This window comes from Macaca nemestrina, chromosome 20 (assembly GCF_043159975.1).
Source record: "Macaca nemestrina isolate mMacNem1 chromosome 20, mMacNem.hap1, whole genome shotgun sequence".
Classification (NCBI taxonomy): Eukaryota; Metazoa; Chordata; class Mammalia; order Primates; family Cercopithecidae; genus Macaca; species Macaca nemestrina.
In genome coordinates, this window is record NC_092144.1 from 39,936,937 (window position 1) to 39,949,463 (window position 12,527).

A 12,527-nucleotide genomic window follows, 5' to 3' on the forward strand; every position below is an offset into this window, starting at 1 on the left:
GTAGACAATAGGAAAATGACGGCTGTGGTTGCGTTCTATTAGAACTTTAGGTACTGACACAGGCGGTGCACTGGAATTGGTCCACAGGGTCTTAGTTGGTCAACACCTGCTCTGGTGTAAAGAAGAATGTGTTCCCGTGGTCATCCCTAGGGAATGTATCGTGCGAAAACTAGTCCTCTGTTAGTCCACTGGACGGTGAGATGGTGACGGGAAACCTGTCATCATCAGCAGCAGGGCCCCATCCATGGTCTGGTAATGCCAAAGCCAGAGACGTGAGACAGACTTTCCAGAGGTAGAGGACTTGTTGACCCAGATGGGCTGGTACCTTGTTTCTGGGAAACCACACCTCTGTGTATATATACATTAAAGACTTCCAGGAGAACACCCCAGCACAGTGCAACCCAGAGCTGCCCCCTCACAGCCAGCACACACAGAAGAGGAAGGAGGCAGTGGCTGTGTGTTGTCTCTGAAGCCAGCCTGCTCTGTGAAAGCCTGTTTCCTCACTGATGGAAGGAAGCATAGGGATGAAATAGATGATAGAGATAAAAGAGCTTGGATCAGTGCTTCTCAGTTGAGCTTGCATGACGTTGCGGAGCTCAGCATCCACGTGAAACTGTTGCAAGGAGATGATGTCAGTGTGCAAACATCTTCAGGTCGCAATCGTCCCTTAAGCACGGCAGCCATCAACCTTACCTCCATCAGTGTTAGAGAGGCACGTTTCATTTCCTCACTTTGGCCGTGATGCATAGTTGATAGCTCTTTCTTGGTTTGTGGGGAAGTTTGCTTTGAAGATGATTCTGGCAATTTTGTGATGACCTCCCATCCCAATGGTTACTCCATTCTGTTACTGATACCAGGCAAGTGCTTAGGGGTAGGAAATGAGTCCTGCCCCGCCTCAGTCTTTGACCAAGAAATGGCAAAGGTCTGCAGTCAGTTAGAGACCTGTAAGGAGGCCATGGCTGGGGTATGAAATACACAGTGAGGGCCGCAGATGCTCAGACACCCTGAGTGTAGGCTGTGATACACAGTCTATGGTTACTGGTACATTTTTCATCTTGTGCAAGAGTCTACAACCTGCTGGTTCTGATGAACAAGGGAGGTGAAGGTAGGAAAATGGCACAGGAAGACAACCACAAAATTCCAATCTGCCAAGTGTGTGGGAGTGCAGGCTGTACCCAGCTAGCACAAGAAGGCAATTGGCTTGGGGGTGTGGGATACCTGGGGCATCGCCACTGCAAGATCTTTTTGTCTCTGCTGCCGCCTTACTTTATTTAAAGACAAATGTGCTCTCATACCTCTTCCTTTTCTTTTTTGTGAGCTGATTCTTACATGGATTGGCCTCAGAGACTATGGATAAAGCACACCTTTGCGTTCACCTCCTTTGCCCAACTGGATAATTTACAGATTAGCTATTGACCTCTACCGTCTGGCCTGCTCTCATTCATACTGTGTGTCCAGGGCCTGACATTAGACCCCAGGAGAGAGGACCATTTGGCCTGCCTTGAAGTCCAAGGGCACAACCTTGTGAGTTAATGCAAATCACTGCCCTGTTCTGCCCCTGCTGGCTGCCTTGCAACCTGCTGCAGAGCTTTTCTCTTTGACTCTGGAGGGACAAACACAGGCAATGTCCCCTGGGATCTCCAGCACCTGGAGCGGGTTCTCCCCAACCCTCCTCCAGAGCCCTGCTGTATGCACTGTGTCTGATGGAGTGGCAGCCTCTCTGGATGGCAGCTCTCTCCAAACTCCAAAGGCATTCTTCTTCTGTTCTCCTTCCCTCTTTTTAAATTAAATGGGAATGCCACTGACGTGATGTCGTTTGCACTGCAGGATGACAGAACTGTTGTGTGAATACCATTGTATTTGCCAAATGGTCCACTCGTCATTTCAGAACAAACAAATGGATGGTGTCTGTAAGTCGGCAAACACTGGTGACATTTAGCCTTGTTTATGTTCCTTTCCTTTTGCTGCATATTTTTGGCTCCAAAAGCTACTGGCTGAATCAACAGGGCCTCTGAATCAGGAGAGAAGTCTGGTAGCATTAATTTTAGTTGCTATGTCCATATTCTCTTTGGATTGCATGAATCCTACTGCTCAGGACCAAGCCTAGGTGAGAGGAGAGGGCAATCAGCCTCTTTGGTTTAAAAAAAAAAAGATATATATATATATATCTTTTCCCGCCCCTGGTAATGACTTAAGATTGGGAGGAAGGAAGAGAGTATTGAGAGAAGAGATTGTTGTCGGAAAAGACACCCACATCACTGAGGAAATGTAAACCCTCCAGTCAGACCCAGCCACCGCCATCTGAAATAGGAACGGTGTGAACACATCCATTCTTAAGTGGGTGCAGGTACCCTGGGTCTAAGCTTTGGCGTCTACCTTTTTAACTGCTGAATCAAAGCGCTGGTTGAAACTGACAACTATCTAGACACAGGCTACATCTTACCTGCTGAAGGCATCAGGTTTTTTCTTTTTCTTTTTAATTTCAGATGTTGTGTGCAAAGCCCAGGTTTCAAATAAGCAGTAATTACCTCCTATTACTTAGTGCTGATCAACAGCACCTCTACGTCTAATTGCCAACCTGCCCTAATCATGTTGACTATTCTTGCTTTAGCCAGAGACAGAAGGACCAAATTTTATAAATACCACTTTATTGTCATCATTCCATTAAACAATTAGGGAATGTGGCCCTGCCCTTGCTTTCAAATGCCTCTAGCCCTGATGGTTTCTGGATTATTTAATAAATCTGAACATTTTCTTGCAGGTAAGTGACACTCCCTGTCCTAGTCGGTCTATCTGGACTTGCCCTTGTCTGTTCGTGGTCCTCGGTGGTTATCTGCAGCTTGTTAATCGTGTAAAGTCAAGAGAAGAATGTATACACATATGTGTGTTGAATAAATAATTACTATTGGCATAGGTATGTGTATACACACGGCGCACCAACCTACAGTATATATAGCAGAGAATCAGAGGCTAAAAATATTACCCCATATGTTCCACTATTAGTCATGGATTGCAAAGGCTTAGTAACTTGAGCAGGAGAGAAAACTCCCTCAAAGTCATAAATCCTGAGTGACAACTGCTGGTGGATGACAGATCCCTTCACCTGTGGGCAACCTGGCTGGGGGTGGGGTCTGTTCCACCAGCTCACCTGAGCGTGTAGAGGTGGGTCCTGCAATGGTCTCATGGGTATTACTGCTTGTGTCTGATTGTCCTGTATTTTGTAACACTTTAGAAGAATACAGAAAAGTGCAGTAATTCTCTTTCTCCATAGTATTTAAGCAGAAATATTGCTAGTTTAATATTGTGTCAGGTCGTCCTATTAACCAGGAGCAGATGACAGTAAAATTTCCGTGAATAGCACCTTGACATCTACAACCTAAAAATGGTGATTGAAGCAAAATGTGTAAACTTGTACGGGGTGATTGTGTGCTTTGGAACAGAGTATTGTTGAAGTAATTAGAAGATATATTAAGGTGTTCCTGGTAATGAAGGCATGTAAGTTATAATAATTGTAGCTTTCTGAATAAGTGTCAAACTATATCTTTAAGTGTGCTGTATGCTGAGTTACAAGTTAGGTCATTTATGAATGGAATGTAAAATAATACTAAAAATGCTTCAATAACTTATCTTGGTATTGCTAATAAAAAAAAAAGCTGTGAAACATTAGTGTAGTTTTGAGTCATTATGTTAACTCATTCCGCAACACCCCCCTCGCCCCCTGACATTCTTCTCTCTGTTGGAAGCCTCAACAGGACATTCAGGGAATGCCATTTACCCTGTTTCTTGGGCTGTTTGCCTGGGCAGATCATTGCATTTTTCTATCCACCCTTTGGTGGGTCCTGTGAGTAACAATTCATAAACATGCAAGTGGAAAAGGACCTTCCAATTTGGGTGGATGACTGTGGCGGGTGGGGGAGAGTCAGGCGACATGGGCCCGTTTCTCTGTGCAAGTGACTTTGAGGTGTCTAGGCCCCACAACCGCCCACGGGAACTGTGGCTGGGGCGGTGGCAGTGGGGGTACTTGGGCACGGAGTATGCAGGTCATCATGCCCCATCCCAGATGTGGAAACACTGACACCCAGCTTTCCTGCAGCAAATCTAAACATGTTCTTTTCATCCTGTGAAGGGGTAGTTTGTAATGAAGAGACTCAGGATTCGTGGAGGTGGAATCTTTATATATTGCTGACCTTTTTGGGCTGTACCTGTGTTTGCTGCAACAGGCTTTTGCCTGTTCTTCCACTTTGCCTCCTGGTGGGGAGAGAGGTACGGGAAGGACCGATTTTGCTTTTTGCTTGTGTTGCTTGGTTTTGTGGTCCGTGAGCTGGACTTTAGGGTCCTGCCATTTCAACGGTGTTTCCAAGCTTCTTTTCTTGGGTGTGTTTTGTAAACTTCTAAATTCAATGACCATCCCTGCGCCCTTGTCTAACTGGTCCTGTTGGGGGACTCGGGGTAGGACACAATCTCAAGCCCCAAGTCCGTTCTTCACACCCCCAAATAAATAAAGTGTCCTCTGTGTAACAAGGGAACAGAAAGCCAGAAATGCCCATCGGACAACCCTGGCCTCCACAACAGGACAATTGCATCACCCTAGCTGGTTGAAACATTGCCTCCTGTATTTCTCATAACACCTTTTCAAGTGACCCTGACTCCAAAGACCACATTATGGCATTAGGTTGTCTCTTATTTTGGGAAAGAGGTAAAAAGTGAGAGATTCGGAGTCTGAGAAGACGTGATAAAAGCTGCAAAGAGAAAATGTCGATTGTGAAGAAGGTTGTCAGATTTCCTGGTGGTCAGCGCCCACGACTGCTGCCTGATTCCCTTCGTATGAAGCTGGGAGTGCGTACCATGGGTTCCTATGGAAACTGTGATGGATCCCTAAATGCCTAGCAAAGGTAAAGTGAGTGACCCTAACTTCCAGGCCCCAGGTCTGCGTGGCCACATTTAGGCAGGGCCAGTTTCCACTGCCAGTGTACGTAGGCCAAGCCTGCACAAGAAGTAGGGCCCCAGGAGAGGTTTTTCTTTATTTGCAATGTCCCCTGAGTCTGAGGACCTGCCCCAAGGGGAATGGGGTGCACATCGAGGGAAAATTCCTCCCAGCCTTTTTCTCGGGGCCTCTGTCCAGGGCTGAGCACACTGTTCCTGGCATTGCTGGTCATGTACACCCCACTGCCCACTTCCTGCAAACCTGGGGCACCACAGCTCCCATGGGTTTTGCCAGTCCTTCTGGGATGGGGCCCAGAGGGGTATAGATGGGACGTGGGGGGCTGGGCTTTGGAGGCAGAGGGAGTGCCAAGCCAGTGAGGGAGAGGCTGCGGAAGGGAACTGATCTTCCCAGCCCCTTGCGTTGACAGCCTGGAAGGCTCCCTGGAGCCATGTATTCAGGCGTCTGCTGTTCTCTCTTCCTTTCCACGGGGACCCAATACCCCTAATGGAATCTCCAAGCTGGGGGACTCGGAAGCATTTCTGTTTCTAAAGCAGGGGGTATTTCCTGAGTTGCTCCCCAGTGGAAACTTCTCAAGCTTAGAGGATGCCTGTGTGGATTCTCATTCTCCTACTTTTATGAAGCCAGCTCCATCCTGCTCCCCATCTTCTCATTTCAGGACAGTCACGCCGTGCACTCCCACTGCTTCCCATCCACCTCCTCCTCATCACCCCCATCCCTGGGTGATGACTCCTTTCTCACCAGTTGCGTGTTCTTGGGTATATTCCGTTTTCTGCTTGCCGGGGAGCTGGGTGGATTCAGTTCTGTGGAATGAGCCAACTTCATTTCACAGCTCTGCAAAGGGGTTGAGAATTCTGTTTCTGGTGTGTTCCTTCCCCCTAAGTCACCATCCATCCCCAAGTGGGATTATTATAACAAGCTCACCTTCCCTGTATACTACCATCCATCCCCACACCTCCCCCATAAACCACCATCCATCCCTACATGGGTATATAACAAGCCCACCTCCCCTGTAAACCATCGTCCATCTCCACGTGGGATTGTAACAAGCCGACCTTCCCCCAAGCCATCACCCATCCCCACATGGGATTATAACAAGCCCATCTTCCCCCAAGCCACCACCCATCCCCACATGGGATTATAATAAGCTCATGTGCCCTGTAAACCATCACCTATCCCCACATGGGATTATAACAAGAGCATGTCCCCTGTAAACCACCATCCATCCATACATGGAACTATAACAAACCCACCTTCCCCTAAGCCACCACCCATCCACACATGGGATTATAACAAGCCCCACCTGTTTGAATTCAAACCTGGAGCAAACATAAACATCATCCATTGGATCTACCCTCAGCCTGAGACCCGGACCCTTCCTAACATGAACCCCCTGGTCTGGATCAGAGACCCCCTCTCTGCCCCATAGTATATGGAGCAGAGTTCCAAGGAGACATCTGTGACTTAAGACGAGAGAGGCCAAGGAAGGGCAGAGTGCCTTGCAGTAAGAGAGTCTTCAGATCCACTTCTCTATTTACACATGTTCGGAAGTGTGTTTGCTTTGATGAGATTGTAGATATTCTGGTTGGAGAAAAAGAATCTAAATGTTGGGAGATGATTATTCCATAAGTATAGTCACTTTTTCTCAAAGAAACTTCCCGATGATTAAATTACATCCCCAAATCAGCAGCAGCGCATTGGCAATATTGTCTCTGCGTAAGCAGATTCTGCCTCTGGAGCAAGGGATGCGCATTTTCAAGGTTAAAGTTGGGGAACTCTGCACAGCTATTTCATTAGCAAAAATAGCCATTTGTGCATCCAGACATTGGCTGGCTTCACGAGGGGTTTGTCTTTCATGTTCTTTGTGGAGTTGTCCAGACACACCCATCTAATGGTAACTCACTGCTCACAAGGTTAAGTTTTCTTTTTGAACTTCTGTTGTTGTCAAATTAACATAATATGCTCTCAATTATCCACATAAAAGGAGAAAGGCAACCAAGCGGGGAAAGCAAATTTGCAATTAATTTACCAAATTATTGCTCTTTTTATATGATGGACAAGTCGGTTTTTTCTTGAGTCAAGGGATTTGTCTGTCCTGGGGAGAGAGCTGGGGCTGACCACCGGGACAGGCCACTCCAAGGTGCGCCCTGCACGTGGGGAAGGGCTGAAGGTGGTTTTGCTGGGGTGCAGAGTGGCCCCGGTGGATAATTAGGGACTCACACTAGGATGAGTTCTTTCTTGTCAAGTAGAGGGGCCGTTAGTCCTCTCAATCCCCTAAGACTTCTTCAGTGACCTAGATGGGGTCTCCCTAGAGCAGATCCTGAGGTAAGGACCTGGATACAGGCAGTAGATGTGGGAGGTGACCCAGGAAGCATGAGTGAGGGAGCAGGGAAGGGAGACAGAGAAGGCAGGTAAACCAACAAGCACAGATGCACTCATGAGAGGGTCAGTACTGTAGGACTATAGGGGTTCAGCCCCTTTGGGGGTCCTCTAAGGTACTGTGTAGAGCTCCCCTTGGAACAGTCTCTTCAAGTATTGAAGGAGCCGGGGTATTTACACACCAGCTCTGTGTCTCCCAGCAGCTAAGGGTCCCTCCAGTGCACCTGATGGCCAACCATCCTTCCCATAGTGAGAGAAAGACCTCAGGCAGAAAGAAGCAAGGGGCCATTGGCATTGCCAGATAATCAGAAGGGAAGGAGTGAGGAACCAACAACCAACAGTGTCTGCTTCGAGTGGGAACGATTCTACACCCTCCTGGATCCCTTGTAGAAAGTCGCAGACCAACGAAAGCCATGGATGAGAACAGATGTGCATGTCATGGCTCCTGTGGGGAGGGAAGGCGTGGCCTCTCAGCTTAGGGGCCGGGTTATTGGAAGAATGATTGGCAGACTGGCCTGGGGGTCAAGAGACCAAGCACCTCGCAGCAGTCATGTTCCAAGGAGCTTAGACAACTCACGTGTCCTCTTTGGGCAGCATTTTCTTGTCAGTTAAAGGAGGGAGCATTCCAGATGTCTGCTCCGGATCCTCCTACGTCTTAAACTCTATAGTCTCCATCACCCTTTTCTAGTCCTCACTTTTCAGATGACCCATGGGGACCCTGTCAGTCCTGGAGTCCCCATACCAGTAGGGCCCCTGAGATATGTTCTGGTTTTCCACAAACATAAGAGTGTGCAGGATTTCCATTTGGGCAAGGCCATCTGCCATTCCAGTGCACTGGCATGTAAAACTTGCCTTATCCTGAAGATATTTCTATTAAATTAGAAGAAGACCATTGAGGATTTTCTCTTTTAATTCTGGAAGTCTGTCAAAATAGAAAAAGAAAAGAAAAGAGAAAAGGAGATCAATGAAACTGGATTTTCAGCTCATGGAAGTGCAAGAAAAACCTGATTATTTGACTTTTTTTCTCTTTTCTTTTTCAACCTGTTGAGTTCACAGTTGAGCTTGAGAAGATTGTATTTTTTATGATGATCAGGTTATCTTCGAGCACTTTGCAGATACCAATGTGTGAATCCAGGGGGGTCCCTTTTGGATATAAGTGCCTCCTACTTCCTTTCAATACATGTACCCGTCACACTTAGAGGGTGGGAACCCAGGCACTGAGAGATGTGGGCTCAGGCTCTCATCTTGCACACATGGGGCATGGAAGCAGTTCACATTCACTTCCTTCTGTGCCTGTGACCGTTCCACTTTTCCATCCTGAGAATTCCCTTGGTCATTCAAAATCACTCTGGGCTTGCAAGCCCGGGGTAGTTTGGAACAGTATGCACTATCTCCACATGGGAAACCCTCAAGTCCTTGGCTTTTTGCTTTCAACTGGACATCTTGTCATAGGCATTTCTTAATGCAATTGCCTCAGTATTATCATCCATCAAATGAGGCACTCGTGTATCCTTTAAGAGAATAAAGTGAATATGAAGAACTTGGAAGTTGTCGAGTCACCCTCATTTCAATTATTTTAGGCTTTCGGAAAGCCATGTAGGCTCCAGGCAGAGCTTCGATGAAGACCCAGAACCCACTAAAACCCTGCCAAGTGGCTGGAGAATCAGGGCAGGCTATTATAAATCATGGCGCCCCGCCCTCATCCTTGCCAATTTGTACTCACCGCTGGAAGGCCTCTTTCTGGATGGCCCATCTGGGATTCTTCCCATCCCTGGGGTGAACACATCTGGAGGTCTGTTGGGGAACCCATATGATAATTCAACAAGCCCATTCCTGCGATGGACAGACACACCCCCATTGGCTCCAACTGAGCTGTTTTCACTGTTTTCTAGTGGTAAAAAGTATTTACCATTAGGAAATTTTAAAAAATCATCTCTGGTGGCCAATCGGTGGCCAAGATTCTTGTATCAGTGGCTTTTGGATTACATTAAGACTTTGGGCTCTAGAACTGTCCTTTCTAAATGATACCCAGTAATTTAATTTTAAATCACAAAGGGAATTTCTTTGAGGCTTTTGAGGTAAATGCCCCTGCAAAGTGAATGATCCCCTCTAATTCACACAGGTTAAACACCTGGATGTCATGTTGGGGTGGTTTTGTGAAGTCCCCAGTTTTATTTTGCGACAGTGGATTTTGGATTTTGCAACAGGAAGTGTTGTGTGAGGTGGGTGATGGGACTGGGGTTTGCCAGGCAGGCTGACCTCACATCCCAGAAGACACAGGAGGGAGAGGCGCTGGGCCTGATGAATGCTCCAGTGGTGGGAAGAGGGATTCCTATGGGCCCCTTCCCCAGCCTGACAACTCCTGCAGATGAGCCCAAGGACAGGCTGGGGCCCACAGGCCTGGAACCTCCAGACGGACACACATAATTCCCACCATGTCAAGGTGTCTCTGGGATGGGGCAGCGAGGAGGCGTAGCCCCAGGGGCCTGGGATGGGGGCACCAAAGGAGAAGGAGAGTGCCACAGAGGACCTGAGGGCTAAGGGGTGAGAGGGAAAACAAGTAAGAAGAGAGTAGAAGAGAAATGATGGAGGTTGCATCTGGAGGAGAGGAAAGAGTGGAAGAAATGGGTGAAGAGGAGGGAGGGAGAGAGAGAGAGAGAGAGAGAGAGAGAGAGAGAGAGAGAGAGAGAGAGAAAGGAGGCCAGTAGAGACCAAAGGATCCTGGCAGGGAAACTTTCCTGAAGCCTCCTGGGGCTGTAGGTGCCCAGGCTGATGGGATGGGTCCTCCCACTGCTGGTGGTCCTGGTGGTCGGGCTGGGGAGAAGGGTGCTCAGTGGCTGTGGGTAGAGATGTTGGGGAGGGTCAGGGAGACCCCCAAGTGCAGCTCCTGGCGCTCGGGCTGGAGCTCCAGCAGCGCCTTCTCCCGCTTGCTCCACTCCCACCGCCAGTTTCAGGAGGAAATGCTGCAGCTTAATCAGAATTATTTACAAGATAATGGTCCATTGTTTGCACTGAGACAGATGTTGTCTGTGGGAACTTTGTGTTTTATGCTCTTTTCCCTGCTCTGCCTTCACTGGGTGCAGATGGGATGGAAGTAATGTGAGTTATGACTCCAAGGATTGGAAACGGGAAGACGCTCCACTACTGCCTGGGCTCGGCTGGGCCCAGAGCTGGGCTGGCACCAGGCAGGCAGGGGTGGAGAACAGCCACTGCGGCTGCAGGGCTGTGATTAAGAAGGTCTTATTTCCTAGAGGGGTGGGTCCGTGCCATTGCCTTGTCCGGGAAGAACTCTGATTAAGATGCACTTCTGTTTGTTGCATTGGGAGGTCACCGTTGACATCTCAAACGAGGGTGGCCATCTGGTCCTCTTTTTGCCAAAAGGAAAGCTCGGCCCCTCTGGGGTGGGGACTGTGTAGACTCCCTTCCTTTTTTTTTTTTTTTTTTTTTTTTTTTTAACTTATCTGATAGCTTCTTCTTGGTCTTCTGGGGTCATTTAGGAAGCCAGATCTGGGCTTGTGACTCCCTGCCCTCCTTCTTCAAGGGTGAGGTCAGCTGAGTGAATCTACTGACCCGGGGAGAGAGCATGTTGCAGAGGAGGAAAGTTGGGGTGATCTGGGGAGACTTGGCCTGCTACTGGACTTACTCCGAGCCTTGCCCCGGTGTGGGCCCACCCTCCTGTGAAGCCCCCAGGCCCACCAGGCCTTCAGCACTTCTGGACCCCAGCCACTTCTGCGTAACCAGACACCCTCTGTCATTATCAGAACCCATTTTATGAATGAGGAAGCTGAGGCCAAGGGACGCAAGGCGGCTTGCCCACAGTCTTTTTTCTTTTTCTTTAAAACATTTTCTGTTTGTTTTTATATATTTAGGGAGTAGACGTGCAGATTCCTTACGTTGCAAGTGAAGTTTGTACTTTTAGTGTATCCGTCACCTGAATAGTGAACACTGTGCACAACAGGTGAATTTTCAACCCTCACCCCCTCCCACCTTTCCACCTTTTGTCATCTCCAGTGCCTGTTGTCTGCTCTTGCTGTGATTTTCTGCTCTTCTAGCGCCTCAGGTCATGACCTTCCCACTCCAGGGGCCCCTGTGAGCCTCAGCTTGGCCAGCTGAACACCGGGCATGAAGAAAGCTGTTGCAGAGTCAGGGAGGGGAATTCCCTGAGACACACACCTCCGATGCCAAGCATTAAACCTGATAGCCCATCTCACAGATGACAGCAATCAGTGTCGCCAGCCGCGTCACACCAGTCCTCCAAGACACAGCATTTCTAATGTCAGGCTGGGACCACCAATAAACAGAAAACACAATCCAAGTAATAAAATATCCCAGGTCACGTTTGGATGCTAAAATCAAACAATCGTGGAATAAAGAAAGTCACTTTCATGGCAACTATGTAAAATCAGTCCTGGCCTTTGGGCAGCCTAGAGGAAAATTCAGTAGGCCACGGCTCCTAACCCTGCCCCACACCCTGACTGTCTATGAGGGGTCACCCAGGAATCAGTTACCACCGGGACGTTTTGTTCCATTCAAAAACCAGCCATGTGGGGGCATCCTGGGTCTAGGGCAGATGACTGTTTCCCCAAAATATCTCCATGCCCAAGGAACGGCTCCCTTTATCCCAGCAGCAGGATCTGGTCCTCCGAAATCACCCACTAACCTTCCAAGCAAAGTTGTAAATAGTAAAGACTTCCTCTGCGCCAAGTCCTGTTCTAAGCCCCATACAGATGAGAGTGCAAATTAGACTCTTACATTTCATCCTCATGAAAACCCGAGGATGTAGATGGAGTATTTATTATTCTCATTTTAAATATGGGGAAACTGAGGCACCAAGCAGCATCTTGTCGCACCAAAGATCACTCAGCATGTAAACGATAGGGCAGGGCTGAGATTCGGGGCTGGACAGTAGAAGTCCCTGCATGTGGACTCTCTGGACAGTGGAGGTCCCCACGTGTGGCCTCCCCAGGTAGTAGAAGTCCCTGGGAGTGGCCTCTCTGGGCAGTGGAGGTCTCTGCGTGTGCCTTTCCATGCAGTGGAGGTCCCTGTGTGTGGCCTTTCCGGGTAGTGGGGGTCCCCACGTGTGACCTTTCTGGGTAATGGAGGTTCCTGGGAATGGCCTGTCTGGGCAGTGGTGGTTCCTGGGATTGGCCTCTCTGGGCTGTGGAGGTCCCTGGGAGTGGCCACTCAGCTGCCTCACCTTGTGGGT

At 48.6% G+C, this 12,527-nt stretch overlaps 1 protein-coding gene across 30 annotated transcripts in view; it reads left to right on the top strand.

The window, feature by feature from the left end:
* The window catches only part of LOC105495610 (zinc finger protein 536), a 491,361-nt gene that overhangs the window by 333,730 nt on the left and 145,104 nt on the right, over positions 1 to 12,527 (top strand). For 2 of the 30 annotated variants that reach the window (XM_071086025.1, XM_011765372.3), the window contains one exon: positions 2,762 to 9,961. The exons of 26 other annotated variants lie outside the window; for them this stretch is intronic. In XM_071086025.1, the coding sequence (XP_070942126.1) occupies positions 2,762 to 2,769 (8 nt within the window). In that variant the 3' untranslated portion in view covers positions 2,770 to 9,961. 2 more of the 30 variants (XR_011617373.1, XM_071086026.1) reach the window with 2 other exon arrangements.